This window comes from Perca fluviatilis, chromosome 16 (assembly GCF_010015445.1).
Source record: "Perca fluviatilis chromosome 16, GENO_Pfluv_1.0, whole genome shotgun sequence".
NCBI lineage: Eukaryota > Metazoa > Chordata > Actinopteri > Perciformes > Percidae > Perca > Perca fluviatilis.
The window spans coordinates 14,152,841-14,178,430 of NC_053127.1; the positions used below are offsets into that span (position 1 = coordinate 14,152,841).

The 25,590-nt window shown below is 38.3% G+C and overlaps 2 protein-coding genes across 2 annotated transcripts; both read right to left on the reverse strand.

Moving 5' to 3' along the window:
- Positions 1-291: 291 nt before the first annotated feature.
- Positions 292-10,303, reverse strand: LOC120575711 (solute carrier family 22 member 4-like). The gene is made up of 10 exons (XM_039826545.1): positions 9,787-10,303; positions 5,817-5,920; positions 5,565-5,719; positions 5,076-5,247; positions 3,922-4,048; positions 2,895-2,995; positions 2,466-2,680; positions 1,688-1,870; positions 916-1,051; positions 292-444 (listed from the first exon to the last, which is right to left on the reverse strand). Exons 1-10 carry the CDS (start codon positions 10,192-10,194, stop codon positions 366-368), a joined length of 1,680 nt encoding a protein of 559 aa, XP_039682479.1. The 5' UTR covers positions 10,195-10,303; the 3' UTR covers positions 292-365.
- A 2,971-nt stretch (positions 10,304-13,274) lies between these two features.
- On the reverse strand, positions 13,275-20,074 carry slc22a5 (solute carrier family 22 member 5). Its single transcript, XM_039826451.1, has 10 exons — positions 19,300-20,074; positions 19,039-19,142; positions 17,866-18,020; positions 17,607-17,778; positions 17,335-17,461; positions 16,773-16,861; positions 16,346-16,560; positions 14,400-14,582; positions 14,134-14,269; positions 13,275-13,672 (listed from the first exon to the last, which is right to left on the reverse strand). The coding sequence occupies exons 1-10, from the start codon at positions 19,687-19,689 to the stop codon at positions 13,567-13,569; spliced, it is 1,677 nt and encodes a 558-aa protein (XP_039682385.1). The 5' UTR covers positions 19,690-20,074; the 3' UTR covers positions 13,275-13,566.
- Positions 20,075-25,590: the final 5,516 nt, after the last annotated feature.

The window sequence follows — 25,590 nt, forward strand, 5'->3', positions numbered from 1 at the left end:
TTAATATCGATATGATATTTCAATATCGATTCAGCTTAGGCTACTACAATGTGCTATGTTGACAGGTTGCTCATGCTAATGCTTGGTGGCTAAACTGTGCCGTAACAGTTGCAACAATGTTCAATTGTTCAAATGTTTTGACCACAGTTAACAGCTCTGGGCTAACACACAATTATATTCGCAAATAACATTCAAGTAATGTTAGCTAACAAATCCGATTGCTTTATTTGAGCTACCTGTTTTATAAATTGACGTTATACAAAGAGATTATGTAAAATGATATTAGACACATTGAAAATGAAACAAAACATTTTTATAAGCAAATAGGTAAATAAAATGCTTTAAAAATCTCAATCAACTTGACACTATAACTTGGATTCTTTGCTCTGATAATCAGCTGTGGTCTGTCCAATATCAGCTTCCTTTTCTTTTTTTCCTCTTCTCCTGTTTGAACATCAAGAGAAATTTAGAAACAGTGTAGCAGTGGCATCAGAATTGGTTAACCTATACAAAACAATACAAACAGCTTTGGAATGTTGCACATGTAAGAGAAACAAAATAATAAATGATAAAGCCCTTTTATGAAGCAGTTTCACAAAGGACCTTACATAAAAATACAAAAATTATAAAGGCAAATAGTAACCAATTCTTTTTTGGGTCTGTCCTCTGTTCACTAAAGTTAAAATAAAGTATTAAGATATTTATTTCATTATTCATTTTGCATTTATTTCTCCCAGTGACAGTGAGAGCTTCTGCATAAAATGCAATTTTTTTTATTTTGATCATATAGTAGTGAAAGAGGACGGTTATTCTAACTAGCGGTAATTAAAAGCCGAACCTACAGCTGTGACCTCTGTGCAGATAATGAAACACTGTGATCAGTAAACATACAGTATGTCCAGTGTATAAACTCACCTGCATATTAGCTGCATTTGTGATATGGTCTCTGGCAAAGCCTTCCCATAAGTTTCTGGCAGCAGAAAACAGGAGACAGCACCAAAAAGGGCGAGAACCCCCATCAATATGTATGGGAGTGGCTTATAGTATCGTCCTGCAAAAAAATACAGTGAAAAAAGCAGGGGAGACATACATTTGAAAAAAAGCCTATGAGTTACTTGTGCACCTGTACTGTAGGTGCAATTATTTTATAAAAAACATACTAACTATGTTTTCTGTACAATGATTGTTGACAGAAATTAGAAACTTGTTTTGCGACATATTTTACTGGAAACCAAATCTTTAGACAAGAGACCTAAGGATTTCTTACTGCAGTAGAGCTGCAACTAAAGATTATTTTAATTATCAATTAATTTGCAGGTTATTTTCTTTATTAATCAATTCATCGTTGGTCTCCAAAATGTTTTAAAAAATTGTGAAAAAAATGGCATTCGCAGTTTCTTAGAGGCCACAGTAATGTCTTCATATATGACAAAGAAAAACAGCTAATTGTCACATTTGAAAAGCTGGAACCAGAGAATCTGTGGCATTTTGGCTTAAATAATGATTACAAAAATGATTTGATTATCAATACATTTTCTGTCACTTGACTAATTAACTATTCGACTTATTGACTAATCGTTGCAGCTTTATACTGCATAAATACTTAACATAATATGAAATGACTTGGGTCTGAGAAATTCCCCTGTCACTGGCTAAATGCTCAAAATAGAAAACTGAAGATACCTACCCAAGTAAAGGATAAAGGGGGAGATGATGGATCCAATGCGAGCAGCCATTGAACAACACCCCATTGCTGTATTTCTGATGACAGTGGGGAAGAGCTCTGATGTGAGGCTGTATACCACACAAAATGCAGATGTCATGCCAAATTTCCCCAAAATCTCAAAGAACACAGCCACACTCGGTAGATCTAAGGAGATTAAAACAAACTTTTATTACAGCAAACACTGAAAAAGTCAAATGAGTTACATGCAAAATATCTAAAGTCCATAAAGGAGATTTGTCCATGTGATGACATTCCCATCAGCCTCAACTGTACTTTAGCACAGTTCCAATTTCCCCACTGCTCAGTCAGTGATGGGTCAGGGCTGTCCCACTGAGAAATCTGCAGTGTTTGTCACTAACTTTTTGAGCCCATTATGCACAATTTACCTAAGTCTGAAACTCTGCAGACTTTGCATAAGGAAACAATCCACAATGCATAGTGCTGTGTCATTAAAAATGTAATGAAAAATAAATAAACTATACCTGGAATGAGTCAGCAAGATGGCATTTTACTTTCAATCATAGTTGCAAGAGTTATTTATGTGTTGTTGTTTGACTTATGATTTTCAAGATTTTGATAAATATGTTGACTTTAAAGTCGATAAAGGTGATTTGTTTCCATGTGAAACTAATGACATTCCCATTAGCCTCAGCTGTACTTTGGCCAAGTTCCAATGACCCCCCCCTGCTATAGTCAGTAACAGAACGGTCTTACTTTTACACAGAAAGCAAATCATTACCTTTTGGAATGAGATGAACACAGAGGATCATAATGCCTCCCAGGAAGAGTGAAGAAGATTGGCAGAAGTGCCTGGAGCAGTAACGGAGCAGTAACAAGGCAATTATGTAAGCCGGCACTTCTACCACAGCAGACAAGAAGCAGTTCATGTAAGGATCGCCATTCAGGTTTGAAGTGTTGAGGACTAAAGCAAAGTAACCAATCGTGATGATGATCCTGCAGAGACATTCAAAACAATTGAATACACATGGGAGACACCAGACAACTAAACCAAAAGCCAAACAATTTTATCTGCAACTGTCATAATTATCTATTGTATAACCAACACTTTATGATTCTTAATTGGGCAGGAGTTGTGTACAGTGTGACCATTATGGATTTTAATGTTTAAAGTTTTAAAGGTCATGTTGTTATTAATTCATAGACGTACCACAGAAGTGAACACAGTAATGTTACAGAGAACATATTGCAGCTGCTTACGATAACCAAAATGTTGTATTTCTTGTCTTTCATAGCAATTGCATCGTCGATCTGGAAAAAAAAAAAAAAGAAAAACATCTGCAGCAATTACACATGAAAGTTCCAATCTTGAATCTGTGTAATAGAAACATGAGCCCTTCTACACAAACATATAGCGAGGTATTTTAGACATGGATTACTCATATAGCCATATAGAATTTTTTTTTTTGTTAAGACAGTATGGACCCTATTTTAATTGCGCAAGCGCTAGGCAAAGTGCTGTTACGATGGTTTGTCTTGGTTCATGTTGGTTCAAGTGAAGCAGTGCAAAGTGCAAAAGGGCGGTGTGAAGTGGACTATAATATGGAGGTTGGGGTGATTAATAGTGTCTGTTGCATCACTGCTCTCATCGCTCTGAAACAGCTCATAGGGAAGCATGACAACAAAAGCTCAACATAGTCTTCAGGGAATCAGGGAAATATTGTTGTTTGGATGGCGCAAAGCCACACAGCACCACAAATCTGCAGCCAGAGGCAGATGTTGTGGGTTTTAATTTAATTTGTACAATGTTGACAGAATAAATAATAAAAATGTCAATTAAGTAATTTATACGACGAATTATACGTTTGAATTCTTCTGTATCTCATGTCATAACTGGCGCAAAAATCGATGACCTGATTTCCATAAAAAATAATAACAAGCACCGCCTTATTTTTATTTAACCTCCTACCTGTTTAAACCTCTCCTCCCACCTGTGCACCTTGCACTCTGAGCTGAGCACCAAAATACCAAAAAAGATAGGGCCCTTTGTGGTATTATTTATAATGAGTCACCTAACAAGAACATACTGACCTGAAATGCATCACTGAGCCAAGACATAACAATGATGCTGCTATAAATGACAAAAGATTTGGTTTTATTTTGAAGAAAGTAACATTTTAGGACCTGAGGCATGTTAGTTTATGTTTATCACATGTTAAAAATAAAAACTAGCTTACCTCAGCTTGTGTGAAAATAGCATGTGGCGCCTCTACATTATTAATCCTGGCAGCGTTTCTTAATATGTCCTCAGCCTCCTTTACTCTGCCCTGATAGAGCAGCCAGCGAGGAGACTCTGGGACTAACCTGGAGAGTTGAAACACAAGGATACAACAATTTCAGAATATACACAGACTAGTGCACCAAACCAGCCTGTGGTCCTTAACCGTAACTTTTAGGGGCCTGGTCACACCAGCATTTATAGCAACAAACTGTTGACCAAATGCTAGTCTAAATCAACGACGTTTCATTCCGGGATTGTTCAGGTGCTGCCGGAAATTCTGTGGGATATCCCTCATTTCAGCCGGATGTCCGTTACCTTCCGCTTTCTTTGTGTTGGCATTTTAAACTCTGGTGGATTTCTGAGGACTATGGTTAACTGCTCCTCAGATCTCTGCAGAGTAAATCCAGACAGCTAGCTAGACTATCTGTCCAATCTGAGTTTTCTCTTGCACAACTAAATCAACCTTTAAACATACACATGTTCCACCAAAACAAGTTCCTTCCCGAAGCAATTTTGCAGAGGCACCGTAGCTCCGTCCGGTGCTCAACGCCGCCCAAGACGACTGTGATTTGTTTAAAGAAATGCCAATAACCCAGCGCAGGGTCTGGCAACGTGACCAAATGCAAACAATTTGGCAAAGCTTACTTTACCGGACAACCATATGGAGGAAGCTATTGTATTATCTGTGTGCACCATCTGATTTTATATAACTGTGCTCTACCAACAGTACTGGAGGTAGTTAAAACATGCAAACCAACCATATGATCTTTGCGTGGCTTTACCAAGTTAGTCTTGATGTCTTATTTGCATCATTCTAGTGCACCAAGCCGTAACGGGTATCCTGAGGCCGGAGAGCAGAAAGCACCCACTGAAACTACAGTTGGTGAAAAACTGCAGCCGTAGTTGTAACACCAGTCACTAGGGGAAGCGACAAGCCCCACAAAGGTGAGATTTAAGATTAGATGTGTTTTGGTTTTACAAGAGAGAAGGCTTCAATAATGAGGATTAACTGGTTGGTTTGGCAAATGCACATCTGGTTAACTTCCCCACCACTGATGAAGGTTGCCGTATAAGAGGACAAGCTGAAATACATTGTATGAAAATTCGTACCACCATACAGGGATGTAGATCAGGCTAGAAGCAGCCATGGGAATCAGCAGACTCCACCAATCACGAAGAAAGTAAGCCGCCGCTGGCATTGCCATGTAGCCCAAAGCTGAGCCCATGAAAACCCCAAGAGAGCAGAAGACCACTCTGGATTTTGGGCTTAGAATTTCTGTACCTGTAGGTGTAACACATTAAATGAGAAGTTATCAATAAACCCTAAGACTTAAGTTTCTGGATGCGTTATTGTCAATTATGTTTGGAACAATTTTGTGTGACATCAGTGACAATGTTTCTCATTTTACATACTACGCAGTTTTGTTTTTTTTCTTCAATTGGGCCCCCAATGAGTTTCTAAACCAGAACAATTGTGGGAACAGGATTATTTGTTTTGTTTTACCTGCCAGATCAAATGGGCCGTTACCACATACTGCTACTAAACACATCAAGCAGTATAAAATCTTGCATGTTTGAAATCCTCACTGGAAAACATACCTAGAACAAATGCAACGGTATAGTTGGAGAATCCCCCTGCACCCACGAAGAAGAAAATGAAGCTGAAGATCTCCCAGCTTGGGGAGAATATCTGTGCTGTGATTGCCACAGTCTGAAGAACCATCATGAGAAAGAGTATTGGCCTCCTTCCATACCTGTGTAAGAAATAGAGTTTGTAGTTAAGCAAGTAACTTTATCCACAAAATCCAGTAAAATTTTAATATTTTAGAGAATGTTGTGTATAGTACAGACCTGTCAGACATCTGTCCTGAGAAAAACGCTCCCACTAGCACACCCATGTATTGGATGGAGGTGGCCAACGGAGGTTTGTATGCATTCTCACATACCAAGTCCCACTGCAAAATCAACACATTTTCTCACTCATTAGTAATAGCTACTTATATTGTAAAAATGAATGACATCCCATGTGGATCTGGCTTTTGTGATAATAAAGTGACAATGACCAAAATATTGAATCACTTAAATTGTATTAATCTTTTCTATTTAAATAAGCTCTCCTACACAGTATTACTGATCACTATATAATTAAACTAGATAATACTATATTAACTATGCAAACTGGAAAAAAAGAATTATAGTGATTTATTTTATAGTTGAACACAGTAAGTCTTTTGTTCAAGCAGCAATTACTAATCAAATTTACTCAAAATATGTAATAACATGTTTCCCTTCAATTGTAATTGTATGTGATGTTTTAAAAACCATATCATTTTCAAAACTTTTCCAGAAAGTAATACAGAATGAACAACCATAAAAAAGATGGGTTAACAATCTTACAAAAACTACAATAATTATCAACAGGCATGAATTTTGAAATAAACAGGTTTGTATAAATTACGCAATATCTTCAAATTCCCTAAGTTTGTTCGTGATACAATATTTAAAAGGAATAAGCCACGCCCTATGCCAATTAATAAATGAGAATTCCAGAAAAATTTCCCATGAGGTGTTATTTTCTTTAAAAATATATCAAGGGTAAAAGGACTTATGTGTCAACAGGACTTAAAAAAGCTTGTCCATGCTTTTATTTTCAGTAGACTAGACTACTGTAACGGTGTTCTTACAGGTCTTTCTAAAAAATCTGTCAGACAGTTACAGCTGATTCAAAATGCAGCTGCTCGAGTCCTCACTAACACAAGGAATGTGGATCATATCACTCCAATTTTAAAGTCTCTACATTGGCTTCCTATACCCCAAAGAATAGACTTCAAAATTCTTCTTCTGGTTTATAAGTCGCTAAATGGTTTAGGGCCAAATTACCTATCGGATCTACTTGTGAACTATGAACCGCAGAGGCCTATAAGATCATCAGGGACAGGTTTGCTTGCTATCCCCAGAATCAGAACAAAAAAGGGTGTAGCAGCATTCAGTTTCTATGCACCACGCATCTGGAATGAACTTCCGGTGAACTGTAGATCGGCAACCACGCTCAGCTCTTTTAAAACAAGGCTGAAGACGTTTTCTTTTGATACTGCTTATGTTTAATTCTTTGTACTGCACTGTATTGGGAATTTTATTCTTTTATTTTTGTATTTAATCTGTTTTTAATTGTTTTTTTGTATGAATTGTTTTAATTCTGTATTAACTATTTTTAAATTTTGTATTGAACTTCTAACTATGTTTTAATGTTTTATGTAAAGCACATTAGGGCTGTCAAAATTACTCAAAAATGACGTTCGAATATTCCCTCTAAAAAAAACACCGAATATTCGAACTATTCGAACATCTGGTTGCGCATGCATGCGCATTTTGTCAATGACGCGCATTACGTCAATAACAGGACAAATTAATACAAAGAGACATAAATAATTGTATAGGTAGTCTATTTAAGTTCAAACATATTTGACAACGTATTACCTACACAAAAACAAGATGGTGCAAGATGCCTGTTGTCCTCCAGCAATGCTGGAAGAGGACCCGATGGCGCCGCAGCGGTACTTAACGTTGCCGTGTCCAGTTTTACGGCAGCAGCAGCAGCGTGAGGACGGCGCCTTCAAGCAGCCCTCAGCGGCCAGCTACAGCGCTACTGCGCCGCCGGGGAGCTTCAACACGTTAAACAGGGCTGATGAAACCATTCATGAACTATATGTTGGGTTTAATGTCGTTCAAGAGGATGGCAACGTAGCAAGCAAACACGATCAAATGAAAGGTAGACACCCTTAGAGTGCTCTAACGTTACAGCAAGTCCCGGGGCTCAATGGAGGTGGCTAACAGCAGTGAAGCTAATCACAACTTCACAACACTATTCATTTGGATACAAGCGTTGCATTATGGAAGATAGACGGGATTCTGAACAGCGATGCCCACGCTACACACACTCACACACACACAACACACACACACACACACACACACACACACACACACACACACACACACACACACACACACACACACACACACACACACACACAGAGCTACTTCACGCAGCACATGCAACTGATTTGAAACGATAGCTACAGATTATACATTATTTACTTCCGCTGGCGCAGATAAACTAACGCTACACTGGTTACTGTAAGTAGCCTACAATAAACCCTCAATGATTAGCTAATTAGTCAATACTTCAGTATACCCACCTATACTTGTTGTACAGGCATAAACATGTAGAAACCCTTATTTCAGTCTGCGCTGTCCACTCTTGTCTAGCGCGCCCACTCGCAAAGCAGACAGCCAGACAGCCTCTGCTACCGCGAGCGTTTTTTTCCACTTTTTTTTTTTTTATTCGAATATTAATTTTCACCTTCGAAATTCGTTTTTTAAAAACTATTCGAATATATATTCGAATTTAGAATATTCGTTGACAGCCCTAAAGCACATTGAGTTGCACCCCTGCTGAAATGGGCTATACAAATAAAATTGCCTTGCCTTGCCTTAAATTTAGAAAGCATTTTCTAATGTGCTAATTAGTACATTTGCTGCTCAGCAGGAAGTAAGGTGACTAAGTAGAAGAGTACAAAATTTCATGTAAGGAGACAGGTTGGAGTGGCGAATTAAACAAACACAGGACTTTTTTGAAAATAAAAGTAAATGGCGATTTTGTTTAACTTTACAGAACAAACGCAACAATCTCACATTCTGCTCCTGTGGGTCGCATTTCCTGCCACCACTAGGGGCACTAAGTTATAAAGCACTCCTGTGGGTCGTATTAGAGGGTAGGAAAAAAATGACCTATATTGTCAGTTCATTGGACTTGCAACTTTTGGCTCCTTGCCAGTGTTGCCACAGTTTGAAAAAGTAACTTAGTTACTTTACAGATTACTTGATTATAAAAGTAATTTAGTTAATTTACAGATTACTTGATTTTAAAAGTAACAAAGTTAGATTACAAGTTACTTTATTAGTTACATTCAGCAACTGCCGACAACACCCCCACAGCCTCAACATAAAAATGACAACCGGTTTACTGTGAGGCAGCTCGGCGTTACCAGTAGTAGGATCTGGTTTATTATGGCACGAAAGAGAGCGAGTCAACGGTGTTTAAGGGCAGCATTTCCTCTACAACATAGGCCTACTGCCCGACCAACTTCTTCAACTCTCCCCCACTTACTGGTTTTGCACCGAAGTCCAGCTTTTGTTGTTCGGGTGATGGGGGACCTCCTTCTCTGTGCTTCGCACCACCTGCTGGGACTTGCTCTGTAAGTTTGACTGCAGTGCTGCGACTCCAAATGTTTCTTCAAATTTGACGTAGTGTTTTCGTAGCTAGATAACACTTTGTCGCCACCAGCACTGAGTGTACAACGAACCTTAATATTGCCGTCTTTAGCTGACACAAACTCAAAATATTGAATGTATTTCCATCTCTCTCCTCCCTCCATTGTTGTTTACGTTTGTGTCGCTGCGTGGTACACGTGAACTGTCCTCATGCTGAAAACGTGACTTGTCGCATATGTGACTTCACTTCCCGAGACGCAAGAAGAAAGCAAAAATATATATTTTTACTAAGGAAAATGACAAAAATAGTAACGCACAGTGACTTGGATAAGTAACTTTAATCTGATTACTGGTTTGGAAATAGTAACGTGTTAGATTACTCGTTACTGAAAAAAGTGGTCAGATTAGAGTAACGCGTTACAAGTAACGCGCGTTACGTGGCATCACTGCTCCTTGCACACTAGACAGAAATGGTTACTAAATTCCATTTCTTTGTAAAAACCTTAAACGTGTTCGAAGGCAGGTTAAATTAAGATTTCCCACTCACCTCTGTGACAATGGTTGATTGGTAGATTTCTTTGCTGTATGTCCACCCATCCAGACAGCTCTCCAAAGGAATTTCACTCACATTCACATCCACATTTGGGATGATTTTATTTTGAGAGTAGTTCCTGACAATGTCCAGGTTAAGCCTTGAGCAAGAGCTGTGCTTTGCAATGCCATCGACCGTTTCCAATGGGATCGTCACGTTTCTCCACATTTCACTGATGCTGTAGTTTTCAGGGATATAGCACTCGTGAAGTGGGGTATCACCTATAAATACTATATAGCCGCCAATAAATCCATTTGGAAGGATGCTGCAGGCCAATGCAAGGAAAATCCTTCGCTGAAAGGGTCCCCAAGGTCCAAGAAAAGATGTGATGCTGTCATAGTCTCTAATTTTTACGCTACCCATTTCCTCACCAAAATCCTTGATGTTTAAAAAAAGAGAAAAAAAGCACACACTTTTCAATACTGATAGAGCACAGGAGAGAGTGTGCTCTACTGCTCTATGCCCTGCATATGAGCCAAAGAACTGAGTTCAGGTTTTACTGTTTATGCCAGCTGATCTGGGAAGTTACTCAGTTACATGTAGTGCTGTAAATGTGACACCATTTGAGCTAATTTACAATTTGTTGTGCAACTTAAAGGGGCTGTACTCTATATTCAGAACATTGATATAGCAGTAAACAAATATTTTCATGTAAAGATATGGTGGAGTAATGGCGTCATGTTAGTGCCTTGTGCGTATCTGATGCCGAGAGCTGTGACAAAGCGTAGGTATTTCAAGACTTGGGGAATGCGCTGTGAAAGCTGTGTGGAGGCAATTTCAAAACCTTTTTTTTCTGAATATCGGGTTCAGCCCATTTAAACTTTAACTTTATTTATTTGGTAGCATATAAAGACTAAACAACACAGCTCCAAGAATGGAACCTTGAGGATCCCCAAATGAGCCACAGAGGCCAACCCACTGTAGTTTGGTAATAATGATGTTGTGGTCTAAAAGTATTAAAAGAAGCACTTAAGTCTTAAAGGTGCTGTAGGTAGGATTGTGAAGATCCAGGACTTAGCCCAAAAAAATTGAACATTGACAACTTCTCAGTCCCTCCCCTCCTTTCTGCTAAAGCCCAAAACGGTCTCCTAAGCCCCTCCCCCCATAAGGGAGAATGAATGCGTGTGCATGAGCAGTGATTGACACGCAGTTAGACCCCCCCCGGCCCTGATTGGTGCATCTGAACAGGGAGCTGTGGATTTTTGCAAATTGCACTACAGGCTGTAGGTGGTGCCAGAGGAACCAGACTTTTTTTTATTTTTTATTACCTGTTTCATGTAGTTCTACTTGAACATAGGGTCAGTTTAAGCAATTATGACAGAAAATTAGTTTTATAAGTCTTAACTACTGCACCTTTAAAGTACTAATATTAAGAGTTTCTTGTTATGTTTATTTTTAGGTCATTTAGAACTTTAACTAGCGCTGTCTCAGTGCTTTTTAAATATACAGACAAAATATAGATTATTTAGCTGTTTAAACACTCATTTCTCAAGAATTATACTTAAAAGGAAAGGTTTAAAAGCAACAAGTTTGAAAGCAACAAAGTGCTTTTTTTAAATTTAGCTAAATATAGTTTAATTTAGATGTTTTCTATCAAACTCAAATGCAATTAAACAACAGTCAATGAATCATGAAAAATAAGTGAATCATTGTCAAAAAGGTTAACATTAAATAAGCCTATTTCTTGTAATGATGAAGTTATTTTTGCAGACAGATGGTTTAAAGAAAAAGTAGTTTCCTAATCTTTTGCATTTGCATTCACTTGTTAATACAGTTTTTTAAAGATGCGTAAGATTGATAAACAGCCTTGGAATACATAATTTATAAAGATGCCTTCATTTTGTACACAATAACATTTATGAATGTTCCAATTACTTGATATCTGGTTTGGTTGTCACAGTTTATAGCAATTGCCATGGGAACCTGACTGTAGGATACAACAATCAATCAATCAATCAATCAATCAATCACATGAAAGATAATTCACATTGTAGGTTTCAGTATGTCCATGAATAAATGCTGCAGCTCATCAAGACCAACATTTGATGCTGTGGTAATGATTCTCATGGGGTGCAACCTAGGTCTGGTCAGTTTAACAAAGTAACTGTAATTACTAAAAAAACACTTAAGATGAGTAATCCAGAAAAATATTACCTAAATAATGCCAGTGTTCCTAAAGTACATTTCTGAACTTTAAAAATAGCGTCACAGTAGATAGTGTCACAGAAACCTTTTTATTTCTAATTGATATTGCAGCACTGCATTCTGTCAATGTGCTTAGACAATAGGTAACATGTGAACTGGTCTTGGTTTTAATATCTTGTACTGTAATCGTTTGGAATTTGGAACACCAAATTTCGAGATACTTGGTTTTCAATGGACAGGAAGGGTATGGAAAAATTGTAATCTGAAAAGACAATAAAGCTGTCAGACAAATGTAAAGTGTAAAAAAGAAGCGTTATGTCATAAACGTTTATGACTTGTTTATAATGTTTATGATACGTTCATGACAGTGTCATGTCACTCTTATGTAGATACCTTCAAATAAAGTGTAACCAATAAATGTTACACGGTTTCATAGCACACAAAGGAGAACAAATGTTACACTTCCTTATTGCTCAAAAAGCAATGAACATGTAACTAGTTCATGGTGAAAGGGTTGAGTTGCTAAGCTCACGTGGCACTGGGTTTGTTTAATATGTAGCTCCATAAGTACTATCTGAAACACTGATGTTATATATTAACTCGATACAGCATTGCAGCACACTCCATGTACTTTAAAATTTACATGTAAACTGGAATACTAAAATTGTATATATTTTGCATTACTCAATTCTGTGAAAGTGCATAGGCAATGTGATAAAAAAACGCCTGACGGTTGAGCTGGAGTTCAATCACATGACATTATATAAAATACAATTTCATTGGAATGTAATCCTGTCCTCTAGTTCCTTCAATTTATTATTATCTTTTTTACAGTCTATGGGTTGCAGTAAATTCACGGTGTAGGTTTCAGTTTGTCCATGAATAAATGCTGCAGCTCATCAAGACCAACATTTGATGCTGTGGTAATAATTCTTATGGGCTGCAACGTAGGTCTGGTCTGTTTAACAAAGTAACATTCATTACACAATAACATCTAAAATGACTAATCCAGAGCAATAACTTGTTGAAAATTATTCATTGAAAAGCAGTACTCAATTATTTTGAGACAAATAATCTTCTTTACCCAACGCATTCTACAGAACGGGTTCATACTACACAACACACAGATATTAGTGGGACCACTACAGATGAAGATGTAATATTGATATTCACAGTATAGACACAACCACTGACTTTCCCTGTTGCAATTTGGCCACAATTGAGCACAGTGACTATGCACGGTCAAGTCGTATTTAAACTAGTCTTGTTTTTTGTTAAAAGACGAAAACAACTCAGGCTTTGTGTTGGCAGGGTTCATATGTTCATATTTTAATATGTGTTGTGACAAAAATCAGACAAGTTTTTCAATTTTATACAAACATTGTAAGATTTAAGTATTTTCTATGAAACTGAGTAGGAAAATAGACCTTTCAAAAATGATTAAAAAATCCAACAGGTCTTGCCAGTATAGTTTTGGATCCCACTGTGCTTGTCTTAGATTTTATTTTCAGATGTGAGATTATTACTTTTAAGCAAAATAATTTTAGTTTTCTTTCTTTCTTAAAAGTGAAGCAAGGCAATTGAAAAAAACTATGGAGTAAGAGTCTGGATATCAGATTTGGCCTCATGTTGTATGGGTGGGTTCTTCCTTCCTTCATTTTCTACATATTTCCTCTTTTTGGGTCCATTACATAACCTGTAATCGAAAGAAACACTGTGATAAATATGGCAGACGAGCAATACAGCGACCACAGATGCATATATGGCAGTTGACAATTATATTTTCTACTCATCTTCTTTTTTATTTCATTCACTTATGCAGCACGTACATTTTTTTTTGAGTGGTTAAAACTAGGCATTTATTTCTAACCCTACTTTTTGAGTTCCCCGTGTTTGAATATAACCATACCATACATGTAGATATGCAACATCATATCAGTAATGCAACCAATCTTGACCATTTCATGAACAGTCCATCTGTGACTAAGATAGTCTAAGTCTTATTTAATCAATACATTGTATAACAATTTTGTAAATGTTTGTTTTGCAAATTGTGATTTGTGATGTTGAGCGATATTATTATTATTATTGACTTGACTAATGGTAAATTTAATAATAAGTGAACTACACTGATTGATCTTAATGAAATGCACCTACCCTTGACATTCTTGCATCTGCTCCACTGTTTCTGGAAGATCTCTATTGAAGGTCTCCGGAAGAAAGAAGTTCACCACAGAGGAGGCAATTGTAAGACTTCCCATGAGAATATAAGGCAGAACCTTATTATAAGTACCTGTAAATAACAAAGGAGCAAAATTCTACATTAGAAAATGACAAACGTTTACCTGAATGTAGTTCTTTTAGATACATACAGTATACCAATGCAGTGTCTTTGTGAGATACCGTATTCAACATCTACACACCTAAATAGATGACATAAGGTGCTGTGATACTGCCAATTCGTGCAGCAGAGGAGCACATTCCCATGCCGACGTTCCTGAGTACAGTGGGGTAAATCTCAGCAGTGTAGATGTAGACGATGCTGAAGGCCATGGTGAAGCCAAACTTTCCAGTCATTTCTAGCGCCAGAGCAACATACTGAAGGGCTGAGGAGAGAGATAAAGAGCAAGGGAAATTTGGAGTGAGTTATAAATGAATTCCCAAGACTTTGTAAAATACCTCATCTTTGAAGATGAAAAAACTGGTCACAAAAAATGAAACATTCAGGCACTCTAGGCTCGCAGAGCAAGCAGAAACGTTATATGCTAATAAAGTTGAATTTAGTCAGGCATGTTGGTTAATATGCCGACCACTTTCGACCTCACGAGTTCTTGTTCAAGGACAGGCTTTTATATAACTTGTCCTGTCTAAGAGTGCCTGAATAATGTCTTATTTTCTGTGACTTAATCTTTTGTACTAAGAGCTGAAAAGAAACTGACAGCACTGTTTTCTTCATGAACCTTCTTGAACCCCTTTCCGACAGATTAAATAATCAGAGGATGCAATCACCTACAGTATGGTTTCTTTATCGTTATTATTATTATCTTGACAACTTTGACAAGTAATGTTACACGATTTTATAGCACACAAAGAAGCAAAAATGTTACACTGCCTTATTGCTCAAAAAGCAATGGACATGTAACTAGTTCATGGTGAAAGGGTTGAGTTGCTAAGCTCACGTGGCACTGGGTTTGTTTAATATGTAGCTCCATAAGTACCATCTGAAACGCTTATGTTACATATCAACTGGATACAGTACTGCAGGACACTGCATGTAAAATACATGTAAACTGGTTTACAAAAAATATGCCAGTGTTCCTAAAGTACATTTCTGAACTTTAAAAATAGCGTTACAGTAGATAGTGTCACAGAAACCTTTTTATTTCTAACAGATATTGCAGCACTGAATTCTGTCAATGTGCTTAGACAATAGGTAACATGTGAACTGGACTCGGTTTTAATATCTTGTACTATAATCGTTTGGAATTTGGAACACCAAATTTCGAGATACATGGTTTTCAATGGACAGGAAGTGTATGGAAAAATTTTAATCTGAAAAGACAATAAAGCTGTCAGACAAATGTAAAGTTTAAAAAGTACAATATATTCTACTGAGATGTAATGGAGTAGAATTAAAAAGTTGCATAATATGTAGATAAGTACATATTTTCAAATACAGTACTTGAATACATGTATTTATTCATTCCACCACTGCTGCAAAGTAAATGTGCCTCTTAGAAAACAGCTGCTATTATGGAGTCAGCTCAGCCAAATTACAAATTATGTGTATACAGCAAACATGTCACTTTCATCATGTTTTTATGTTTAATATGTATTTTATCTTTGCAGTACTGCAGTATGTGTAATATGTCTCTCCCCATTACTATGGATAATTCACAGACCTCACTGTGAACACTATTTTGTAACAGTTTTTTTTTTACGTTCTTCTTTCAAGAAATAGTCTCTATGTAAACAGTGTACTGTAGATTATCCAGAGTAAAGTAAGCTGTAAGCTGTCAACTTGCTTAATTTGTCATTGCTGTGAGCACCACAAAAACAATTCCATTTATCTAGCCTTGCTAATTTAGGTGAACTCCCCCTTTTAGTATTAGCACTCTTTCCTATGTTGCACTGCAGCTGCTGCATAACAGTTTCCCTTTGGATACAGTTTTATCTTATCTTAAATGTCATGCTGACATGTACTTGAAAATAATCACCCATAGATTGTGGTGTTTCCTGTCCATAACAGTTAAAGCTGCAGTAGCTATAGGCTATTAACACTGTGTGATAAGACATTGTGTGTGTGTGTGTGTGTGGTTGTGTGTGTGTGTTAGATAGGTTGTCACAATGTAATTTTACTAAGTCTTACTATCAGGAATGAACTGGATTAGAAGAAGAACTCCTCCTCCAATGGTGAGGAATGATGACAGAAGTGCTCTTCTTGGACATTTCCTTAGCAGCCAAGTAGAAACAACATAGGCAGGGACCTCAGTAGTAGCTGATAAAAAACAGTTCATAAAGGGGTCGCCACTCAGGTTGGAGGTGTTCAGGGATAATCCAAAATACCCAATGTTTATTGCCATCCTGAGAAAAGAAAAAAAAGCTATTTGTATTATTATATAAGTAAATGTCATGGCATTCAGGTTTACATTGTACATTTTTGTACCGACCGGTTTCTTGCTGACGTGTCACCTTGGTTTTCTGATACACTATACACATGCATATAAATAGATAGCAACATCTAATGTGAATGATGACCAAGTCAGAATGATGAAAACAAAAAAGCAACCAATCACCACAAAACGAGACACATCAGTGTGATGCATCTGATGTTCTTGGATTTTAGGACATCAAGCATGCTGTATGTTCTGCTTGGAGACAATGCCTGTAGCGGAAACCAATGCAAACAAGAGAATTCATGTGGTTACATTTTCCAGACTTGCACACAGAACATCTCAAACATGTTTTGATCAGATTCAATTAATTTGAATGGTTTTAGGGTGCAATTAGATACACCATATTATCTAAGTCTTTTTTAGAATTATTGCTTTATTCTAAATACTTACAAATCAAGAAACAGGATTAACATATTTGTCTCTTCAGGTAATTTGCAATATTAGAATTTGTGACAAAACTGTCACTTTCCTGTACTTTTGAACCAGCTTTTACTCAAGCTAGGCAGAAGCAGACATAACAACTAGCATACATGAACTGGAAGAGGAACAAATGTAATGAGACTGTAGTTAGTGTCTCCATGTCTGAAAAGACTCTTTTTTGGGCCAAAAGGTTAAAAGGACATTATCATTAAAAGGTGACAAATGTACTGTGTGATTATTAATGACAATATGTGAACCTAACCTCAGATTCTTTAAAGATTACGGTTGGCGCTTCAACTTTATTTTTCCTTGCAGCATCCCTCACGATGGCCTCAGCCTCCTCCACTCTTCCCTGAGTGATCAGCCACCGAGGAGACTCTGGGATGAACCTGCACAATCAATACAGGTTTACTGCGAATGCCAACAAAATAAGTTATTTTGTCAAATATTACATCTTGCTGTAAAACTAGAAATGCTGACAATTTTGGCACATTATGTTTTTGTAAATGAGAACGAGAATTATGCGTGACGTACCACCACAGTGGGATGTAGACCACAGCAGTTGCGGACAGAACGGCAAGCAGAGTCCTCCATTCTCGGATGCCGTATGCAATCCAGGGTAGCGTCATGTACCCAATGCAATAGAAAAGGAAGGCCCCGAGAGTTGTGAAGAGCACTCGCATAGTTTTACTCAAAACCTCAGTTCCTGTCCGAGACAAAAGCCAGCATTTTTAGTAATGAGCATGAAACTGAAAAGAGATAAACCTAATGAGGTGTATTTTACAAGTTATACCTAGTACAAATGCAGAAATGTAAATGGATATTTGGGAGGCTCCAACAAAAAGGAACAAGATGCAGAACATCCTCCATGAACGAGAGAAGGACTGAAGCAGGACTGAGACACACTGGGCCCCGAGAGAGATGAAAACAACCTTCTTCCTCCCAAACCTGAATGGAAACAGAACTGTATGTCACTGACAGTGATTCACAAACACAGTGCATTTAGGAAATATGATGACAGTCAGATCTTTGTGGTGGGGATGGATGAATGGGGATATACAAATGTCTCTGAACTGGCAACATGATACAGGTATACCTTTCAAAAGCTTTAGTCTTTATAATTACCCAATGTGACACAATGATCAAAAAGCCTAAAACCTCAATGGCCCTCGCCCCCTCTTTCTCAACCATTAGGTGAAACGTTTTCACAGCTGCAAAAGGGCTAAATAGTTAAACATAGTAGTGCCCCACACTGCTGTGTCCACAGCCCTATGCTTTTCTACAGTCAAAGGTAATGTCTGTCAGAACATAACCCTTACCACAACTTACATAAAATAGAAGTATTTAGGATTTTTATTTAGTATTTAGCATTTAAATTCTGAATAACCATAACTAAGAGCGGTTACACTTAGGACATGGGTGTGTGATCTTATTATTTCGAATTCTTCCAGTAAAGGATGAAGTTAAGCAGACTCTGGCATGTTCTGTCATCTGAGTACACATGATAACACCATCCACCATCATTATTATACAAATTTGCCCTCTGGGGCACATGGTTGATGCCTTTTTGGCACACTACTTGCAGCTGAATGTCTTTCTGTCATCTTAGACCATTTAATAAAGATGTTCTAAAATTTGGGAAACCATCAATGTAAGACTGGTGATAGCTTCAAAGTAGGAGACATTTTGTGTAGTGAAAACACGGCCTTTCTTAGACAAGATCATCTTCAACAGTAGATGGGGCTGTTTTCATTATAATGACAGCTTAACAAGTTCCCAGTAACAATGTGAAATCCTCACCTAATCCATAATTTTCCATTTGTGTAAGCATTCAACAACATTTTATACATGATAAAAAAACTAAACTTAGGCAGATAAAACAGCTCACTTACAGTATGTTGAAAATGACAAAAAACTGTTTTACTATACATAAAGTACAATTAAGGAGTAAGTAAGGATGAAATACCTGTCAGAAAGATAGCCTGAGATTAGAGACCCAAAGAGGTATCCCACAAAGAGAGTCGAAGACGCAAAGGGAACTTTCCACTGGTCATCACAAACGAGGTCCCACTGTGAAAAGATGTGAATTACATATATATATATATATATATATATATATATATATATATATATATATATATATTTCAAAACAAAAAAAGAACAAGGCAAACTTAAACTGTCCCAAAACTAACACTAAGAAAACACAAACGTGCAAATACCTACTGACCTCAGTGACTATGTTGGATTGGTAGATCTCTTTGCTGTAGTTCCATCCATCTAAACATCCCTCCTGCTCCAGGTTAGTGAGGTTGACATTCCTTCCAGGAATATATCCTTCAGCTGAGAGATTTCTCACCACATCTAGCCTATACCTGCTGCACTGGCTAATCACCTCCTCACCATCTACTATCGTAAAAGGAATGATGGCGTGTGTCCACTCCTCAGTCAAGTTAACGTCTGGAATGAGACAGTGATGTTCCGGAGTTGCCCCGACAAAGACAATGTAAAGTCCATTGAATCCAGTTGAGACAAAAACTGTGTTTAGAAGAAAGAATGTGGTCCAGAAATAAGGACCAGTCTGTCCGAGGAATGCAGTGTCTTCATCATAATCTCCCATTCTTTATAAAAAGAATACCCCCCTGCTCTTGAGGGAGAAAAAAAAAATCCTCTGAAATTCTTCAGAGTATGAGCCGTGGTATCCCTTTTCAGTCTCCAAGTCTTCAGCTTAGTACCAGAGTGTTAGGTTTGAGCTCTCTGTGGAGCAGAGTGAACTGGTCTCTCAGTGGGACAGAGTCACAATTGGAAAACTTTCAGTTTCCAGTCCTGAGAGAGTATTTAACCATCTTCCAAGGGGATAACTTTTTCGCCTTAAGACTGCTGGGTGAGAGTCCTCTCACTCACTGATTTGATTTAGTCAAAGTAAAATGATCAATAGCTTCAGAGTGGCCAATCTTTTCACCCAGCCCCCGCACCGCTGTGTTCAAAGTCGTATTTTCTCTAAACAGCATTCCACACTTTTAAACACCCCAAAGAACTGCACGTGCCTGTACTTTAAATGTTGCTAAGTAGCATTAGGAACCCCCATTGGACTTTTTTAAAACCACACTGCAGAGGCAAACATGCCTTTATGTAAAACAAGCCTGTATGTAGGCTATGAATTGTACAATAACTACCAATTTACAGTAACAGATTTTTAGTCCGTTACATCAATATGCTTATTGGGTTTATGAATATTATGTGTTTTTCCTGAATTTACTATACATTTTGTTGTACTGTGTAACTAAAGGTGTTCCTCCTCAGGCCACAGAGTGACACTATTAATCAGTACATGAACTAGCTTTCAGTAAGTTAATGGTTCAACTGAGTTGAAGATGCTAAGGATGCAAATGTTTTCTCTCCATTTGCAAGGCTGTGATGTTTTGTTTCCTCCTTAATGCATGACAGGATTAGGTCACAGTCTTTGATCATCGAAGACACCAAATGGCTTTTAGAAACAACTCATCAATAGTCTACAGATGAAATAATCAATTCGCACAAAAGTATGAAAAGTGAAAAGTGGTTGCCAGATGTAAACCAATACTAAATGAGCTAACATGCTACTGTAGGTTTAACATTGGAGTAAGTTAGTTGCTGTATCCAGAATAGGTTTCTCATGAGTGGATAATAAGATTAAATGATTTATTCTAACCAAGTTATGGTAATCACGTGACAAACCAACTGCAGTTTACCTCTAACTCAAGTTAAGAGTGGATTTCTCTAGGCACAAAAAGGCAAAAGTCTGTAGCAAGGCAAATTCTTACCAATACACAGGATAGACCGACCGTAGGACTGACCTTTACACTAATTAACTGCAGGAAGAATATTTGTCCAAGATACAGAATGATACACAAAACACTAAAGGATGTATTTACTTGCAGTTTAAGATGCAAAAATGTCCTTTTTGTGCTTGTAATGTCTGGAAAAAATAGGGATAAAACACTTTATCTAGAGTTGTTTCATGTTAAAGCAGTCCCAAAACATTGACTGTTAACCATTTATTCACCACAGGAGTTTTTCTCGCAAAAACATCCAGACTCCCTGCTCATTGTTCTTGGGGACTTTAACAGAGCAAACCAAATTTCAGACAGCATATTAAGTGTCCCACCAGGGATAATAACACTCTGAAAGACAAAACTGAAGTTATTGTGCTGGGCCCTAAACACCTCTGAACCTCATTATCTAAAGATATAGCTACTCTGGATGGCATTGCCCTGGCCTCCAGCACTACTGTCAGAAATCTAGGAGTTATTTTTGATCAGGATATATCCTTTAACGCCCACTTAAAACAAACCTCAAGAACATCCTTTTTTCACCTTCGTAACATTGCCAAAATTAGGCACATTCTGTCTCAAAACGATGCTGAAAAACTAGTCCATGCATTTGTTACTTCCAGGCTGGACTATTGTAATTCCTTACTATCAGGTTGCTCAAATAAGTCCCTTAAGACTCTCCAGCTGATCCAGAATGCTGCAGCGCGTGTTCTGACAAGAACTAAGAAAAGAGATCATATTTCTCCTGTATTAGCTTCTCTGCATTGGCTTCCTATAAAATCCAGGATTTAATTTAAAATCCTTCTCCTGACCTACAAAGCTCTAAATGGTCAGGCACCATCATATCTTAAAGAGCTCATAGTACCTTATTGTCTCACTAGGGCACTGCGCTCACGGAATGCAGAGTTACTTGTGGTTCCTAGAGTCTCTAAAAGTAGAATGGGAGCCAGAGCCTTCAGCTACCAGGCTCCTCTCCTGTGGAACCAGCTCCCAGTCTGGGTTCGGGGGGCAGACACAGGCCAAGGAGGAGGCCTACAGAAGTGGGGACAGAATCCTGTACAACCAGGCCAGAAACACGCTAACAAAGGAGATCGGAGAGAGAACTTAAGACCCTGCATCAGAGACGTGCAGGACATCACCAGCTGCAGGAGACCCCCCGCCCACACACACACACACCCACTGTGGAGAACCATCAATTGGCTGACAACCTGCATGTGTTCTACTGCAGGTTTGATAAGCCCATGTTCACACCCCTCACCCCGACTCAGACATCAAACAACCAACTGCACCCCATGCCACCCCCTCACCCCTCCCCACTGACCTCAGGATCTGTGAGAAGGATGTGTGTCAGCTCTTTCAGAGACAGAATATCTGGCCAGATGGCATGTCACCTTCCTGTCTAAAATGTGCAGATGACACAACCATCATCAGCCTCATCTTAAACTGCCTGTCTCTCTTAGTTATGCTTTTAGTTATGCTGTTATAGTTTTAGACTGCCGGGGGACTTCCGTCCTTCCTTCCTTCCTTTGACTGCTCTCTCCTCTCCTCTCTTTCCTTTGACTGCTCTCTCCTCTCACTTTCCATTTGTGCTTGTTACTAACCTGGCTCTGAGGAGTTTATTCCCCGGAGTCCTTCTGCTTTGATTTTTTCTCACCCAGCATATTACCTTTGGAGTACATTGGCATCAAGATCTTGGTTGCAGCTGTCGCCGTGGTCCTGCTGCACTCCCTACCAAGCTCTGCTGTGCCCTGCAGTGTCATGTTGGTCCTGCTGAACCCTGCAGCTTCCTGCTATGTCCATCCATGCATGCTGGGCCGCGCTGCCACACTGTACACCCTGCGTGAAAGACCCTATGATATTACATGAACTACTATTTACGAAATCACTTTGCATCCCTTGCCACTGTCGCATTGCTTGCTCTTGGGGAATTATTAGAATTGTTGGGGCTTTGTAAATTATAGCGTGGTCTAGACCTACTCTATCTGTAAAGTGTCTTGAGATAACTCTTGTTATGATTTGATACTATAAATAAAATTGAATTGAATTGAATTGAATCTTGGACGGTGATGAGTGTGCATACAGATGGAGGTTGAACAGCTGGCCCTCTGCTGAGGTCATAACATCCTAGAGCTAAACACGCTTAAAACTGTGCAGATGACACCTTAGTGCTTCATTTGAGACAGGTGTCGGTATTAAGAATGTTTCATTTAGTGAATTTGTGAATTCAGTTCGAATTGTCTGCCACTCAGGAATGTATCTAGTGAGAAACAAATGTGTAAGGTTCCCAGGACGACTATTTTTTTAGGTTCATTTTTGAAGGTTTGTGTGTGTGTGTGTGTGTGTGTGTGTGTGTGTGTTTTTATTTCTCTTCAAACTTTCGTCACAACTACTGGGCCTGCAACATTAGTAGACTTTCATTCTGGAACACAAATAAAATACTGGGCAATCAGCCTCACTGGGCCCATATAGAAACTTCCTCCTCACACCTCGCTTTGGTCAGTGATCTGCTCCCAATTGCCACTCCCAATTTAACAATTTTCTTAAAATCCAAAAAAGTCTAGAATCAGTTTAGGAGACAGTTTGGCCTACATACTAGGGCTGCATGATATGACCTAAAATCAAAATCATGATTAATTGCACATTTTACCTCGATAACGATAAATGAACGATAATTAAAAAATGTTTGTGATTCGATGACGGACACTGCGTTTTTTTAATTTTTTTGTATAAAATTTAAAAAAACGTCTTTTGCTTGATAAAAAACTAAATAGACAATAACAATCTATTTCTTAACCGCTAATTAACTTTGAACCAGCAAGTTGCGTTTTAAACTCCTCTTTTTCTCTGCTTGTGAAGAGCTATGTAACACATGAAACTATATCAATGAGGACCGGCGAGTTAAATCGGGCGTCCGAGAGTATACCTGGCAAACACACAGCTGACAACCTGGAGGTGGAGGCGCTGGAGACGTGCTCGGACATACACGCCGCGGTCCACTGTGGACTTATGTCAGTCCCGCAAGCGGTTTTGGGAAAGTGACTGCATGTGTCCGACAATGCACAAAACATCGACACCAGTACAAGCCTACGGCTGCCTGTCTGCAGACATGGTGTGTGGAAAGGGTGTAAGAGCCTCCCGGACGGGTGAACTGAAACTCCGTTTCCTGCTTGTTGGTCAACTGTCAATAATTGGTTAACATTTGGAAGGCTGGCTACCAAAAACGTTAGCTACCAGTAAACAGAAGGTAATGGCTGGTGTCTGGTGTATGCACCAGCGTTAGTGTGTGTGCGTGTCGGCGCGCCCCCGCATTTGGTGACTGGCGAGTATTAATTTTGGACCCTGCACATGCGGTAGAATATTTGAAGGAGAAAGTAGGCCTATCAACAGAAATAAAGTATCAAAATTATCGTCATGGGAAAAATACGTCGATAACAGCTTCAGAATTTCAATCTCGATACATTTTCAATTACTCGATCAGCCCTACTACATACCTCATCAGGTTTTGTTTCAGTCCTTCATAAACATTCGGTCAGACGGGGGCCTGCAAACGACCTCTATGCTGATGCCGTTTTCTATACTTTTTTTTAGAAGTTTAACCTTCCAAATAACCATCTATTCTACTATTTTTAAATTCAACACTATTTACGATCCCAATCGCCTAACTTTCCGAACCAACCTTCAGGTTCTATGACTGATAAATTCCTGTCACAAAACTCCAGTCAACGGGGCCTCGTATCGACAGTTTATAATCTTATTTCTAACATAGAGTCAAAAGCTTTAGACGCCCTGAGGACCACTTGGAGCCAGGATCTCTCAGAGTCATTTTAACTGATGAGCAATGGGAAAAGATATTAGACTGTGTACACTCCTCTTCGATTTGTGCAAGACACAGCCTTTATACAGTGCAACAGGGCCGTGCAGAGACCTTTTGAGGGGCAGGGGCTCAAATTCAAAAAAGGGCACATGGAACAAGATTTGTTAACAATATATGTCATCTTTATTTTAAAAACTGTATATTTTAAATTTTTACATAATACTAAATCCACAATACTGTACACCTCAAAATGAAATATGGAGCCTTACATTAGACTACATTCACACAAATATATCCAAACAATGCAACCATCGACCAAGCAAAATGTAATCTAACATACAGTATCCAAACTACAGTATATATAGAAAGTTATAATAATAAGTATGTATGAACATGTCAGATTCTTGTGTGAAGCACTATAACCTGTGGTGCTCCTAATAACCCAGCTGCTTAGGGATCCACTGCATTTTGCTGCTTCCTGCAGGTCCTTCTTTTTCTGTTTCCTTATTCTGTCTTTATGTGGCATCTTTGCACTGTAGCAGAATTCAATATCATGATTTACAGAAAGAGACAAGACAACAAGATATCAAACCAGATAAACAGTTTAGTTGTAGCTTATAACTGCAACCTGAGCTAACTATCCGATTTCTGTTGCAGTGGGCTAGTAGACTTTGAATCAGAAAGGGATTTGCAAAGGTATGCAGCATGTTTCAGATTATTTCCTCAAAATATAAGGATGTCCTTTATTAAGAAGTCAAAATGTATAGATCACCAACCTACACCGCAGACTACAAATAACCTAAGCTATTTTCCCAAAGAAGTGACATGTTCTTTTAAGTGGGCTGCTGGTTGAGAGGCAGAAATCAGACACACACACACACACACACACTTCTGT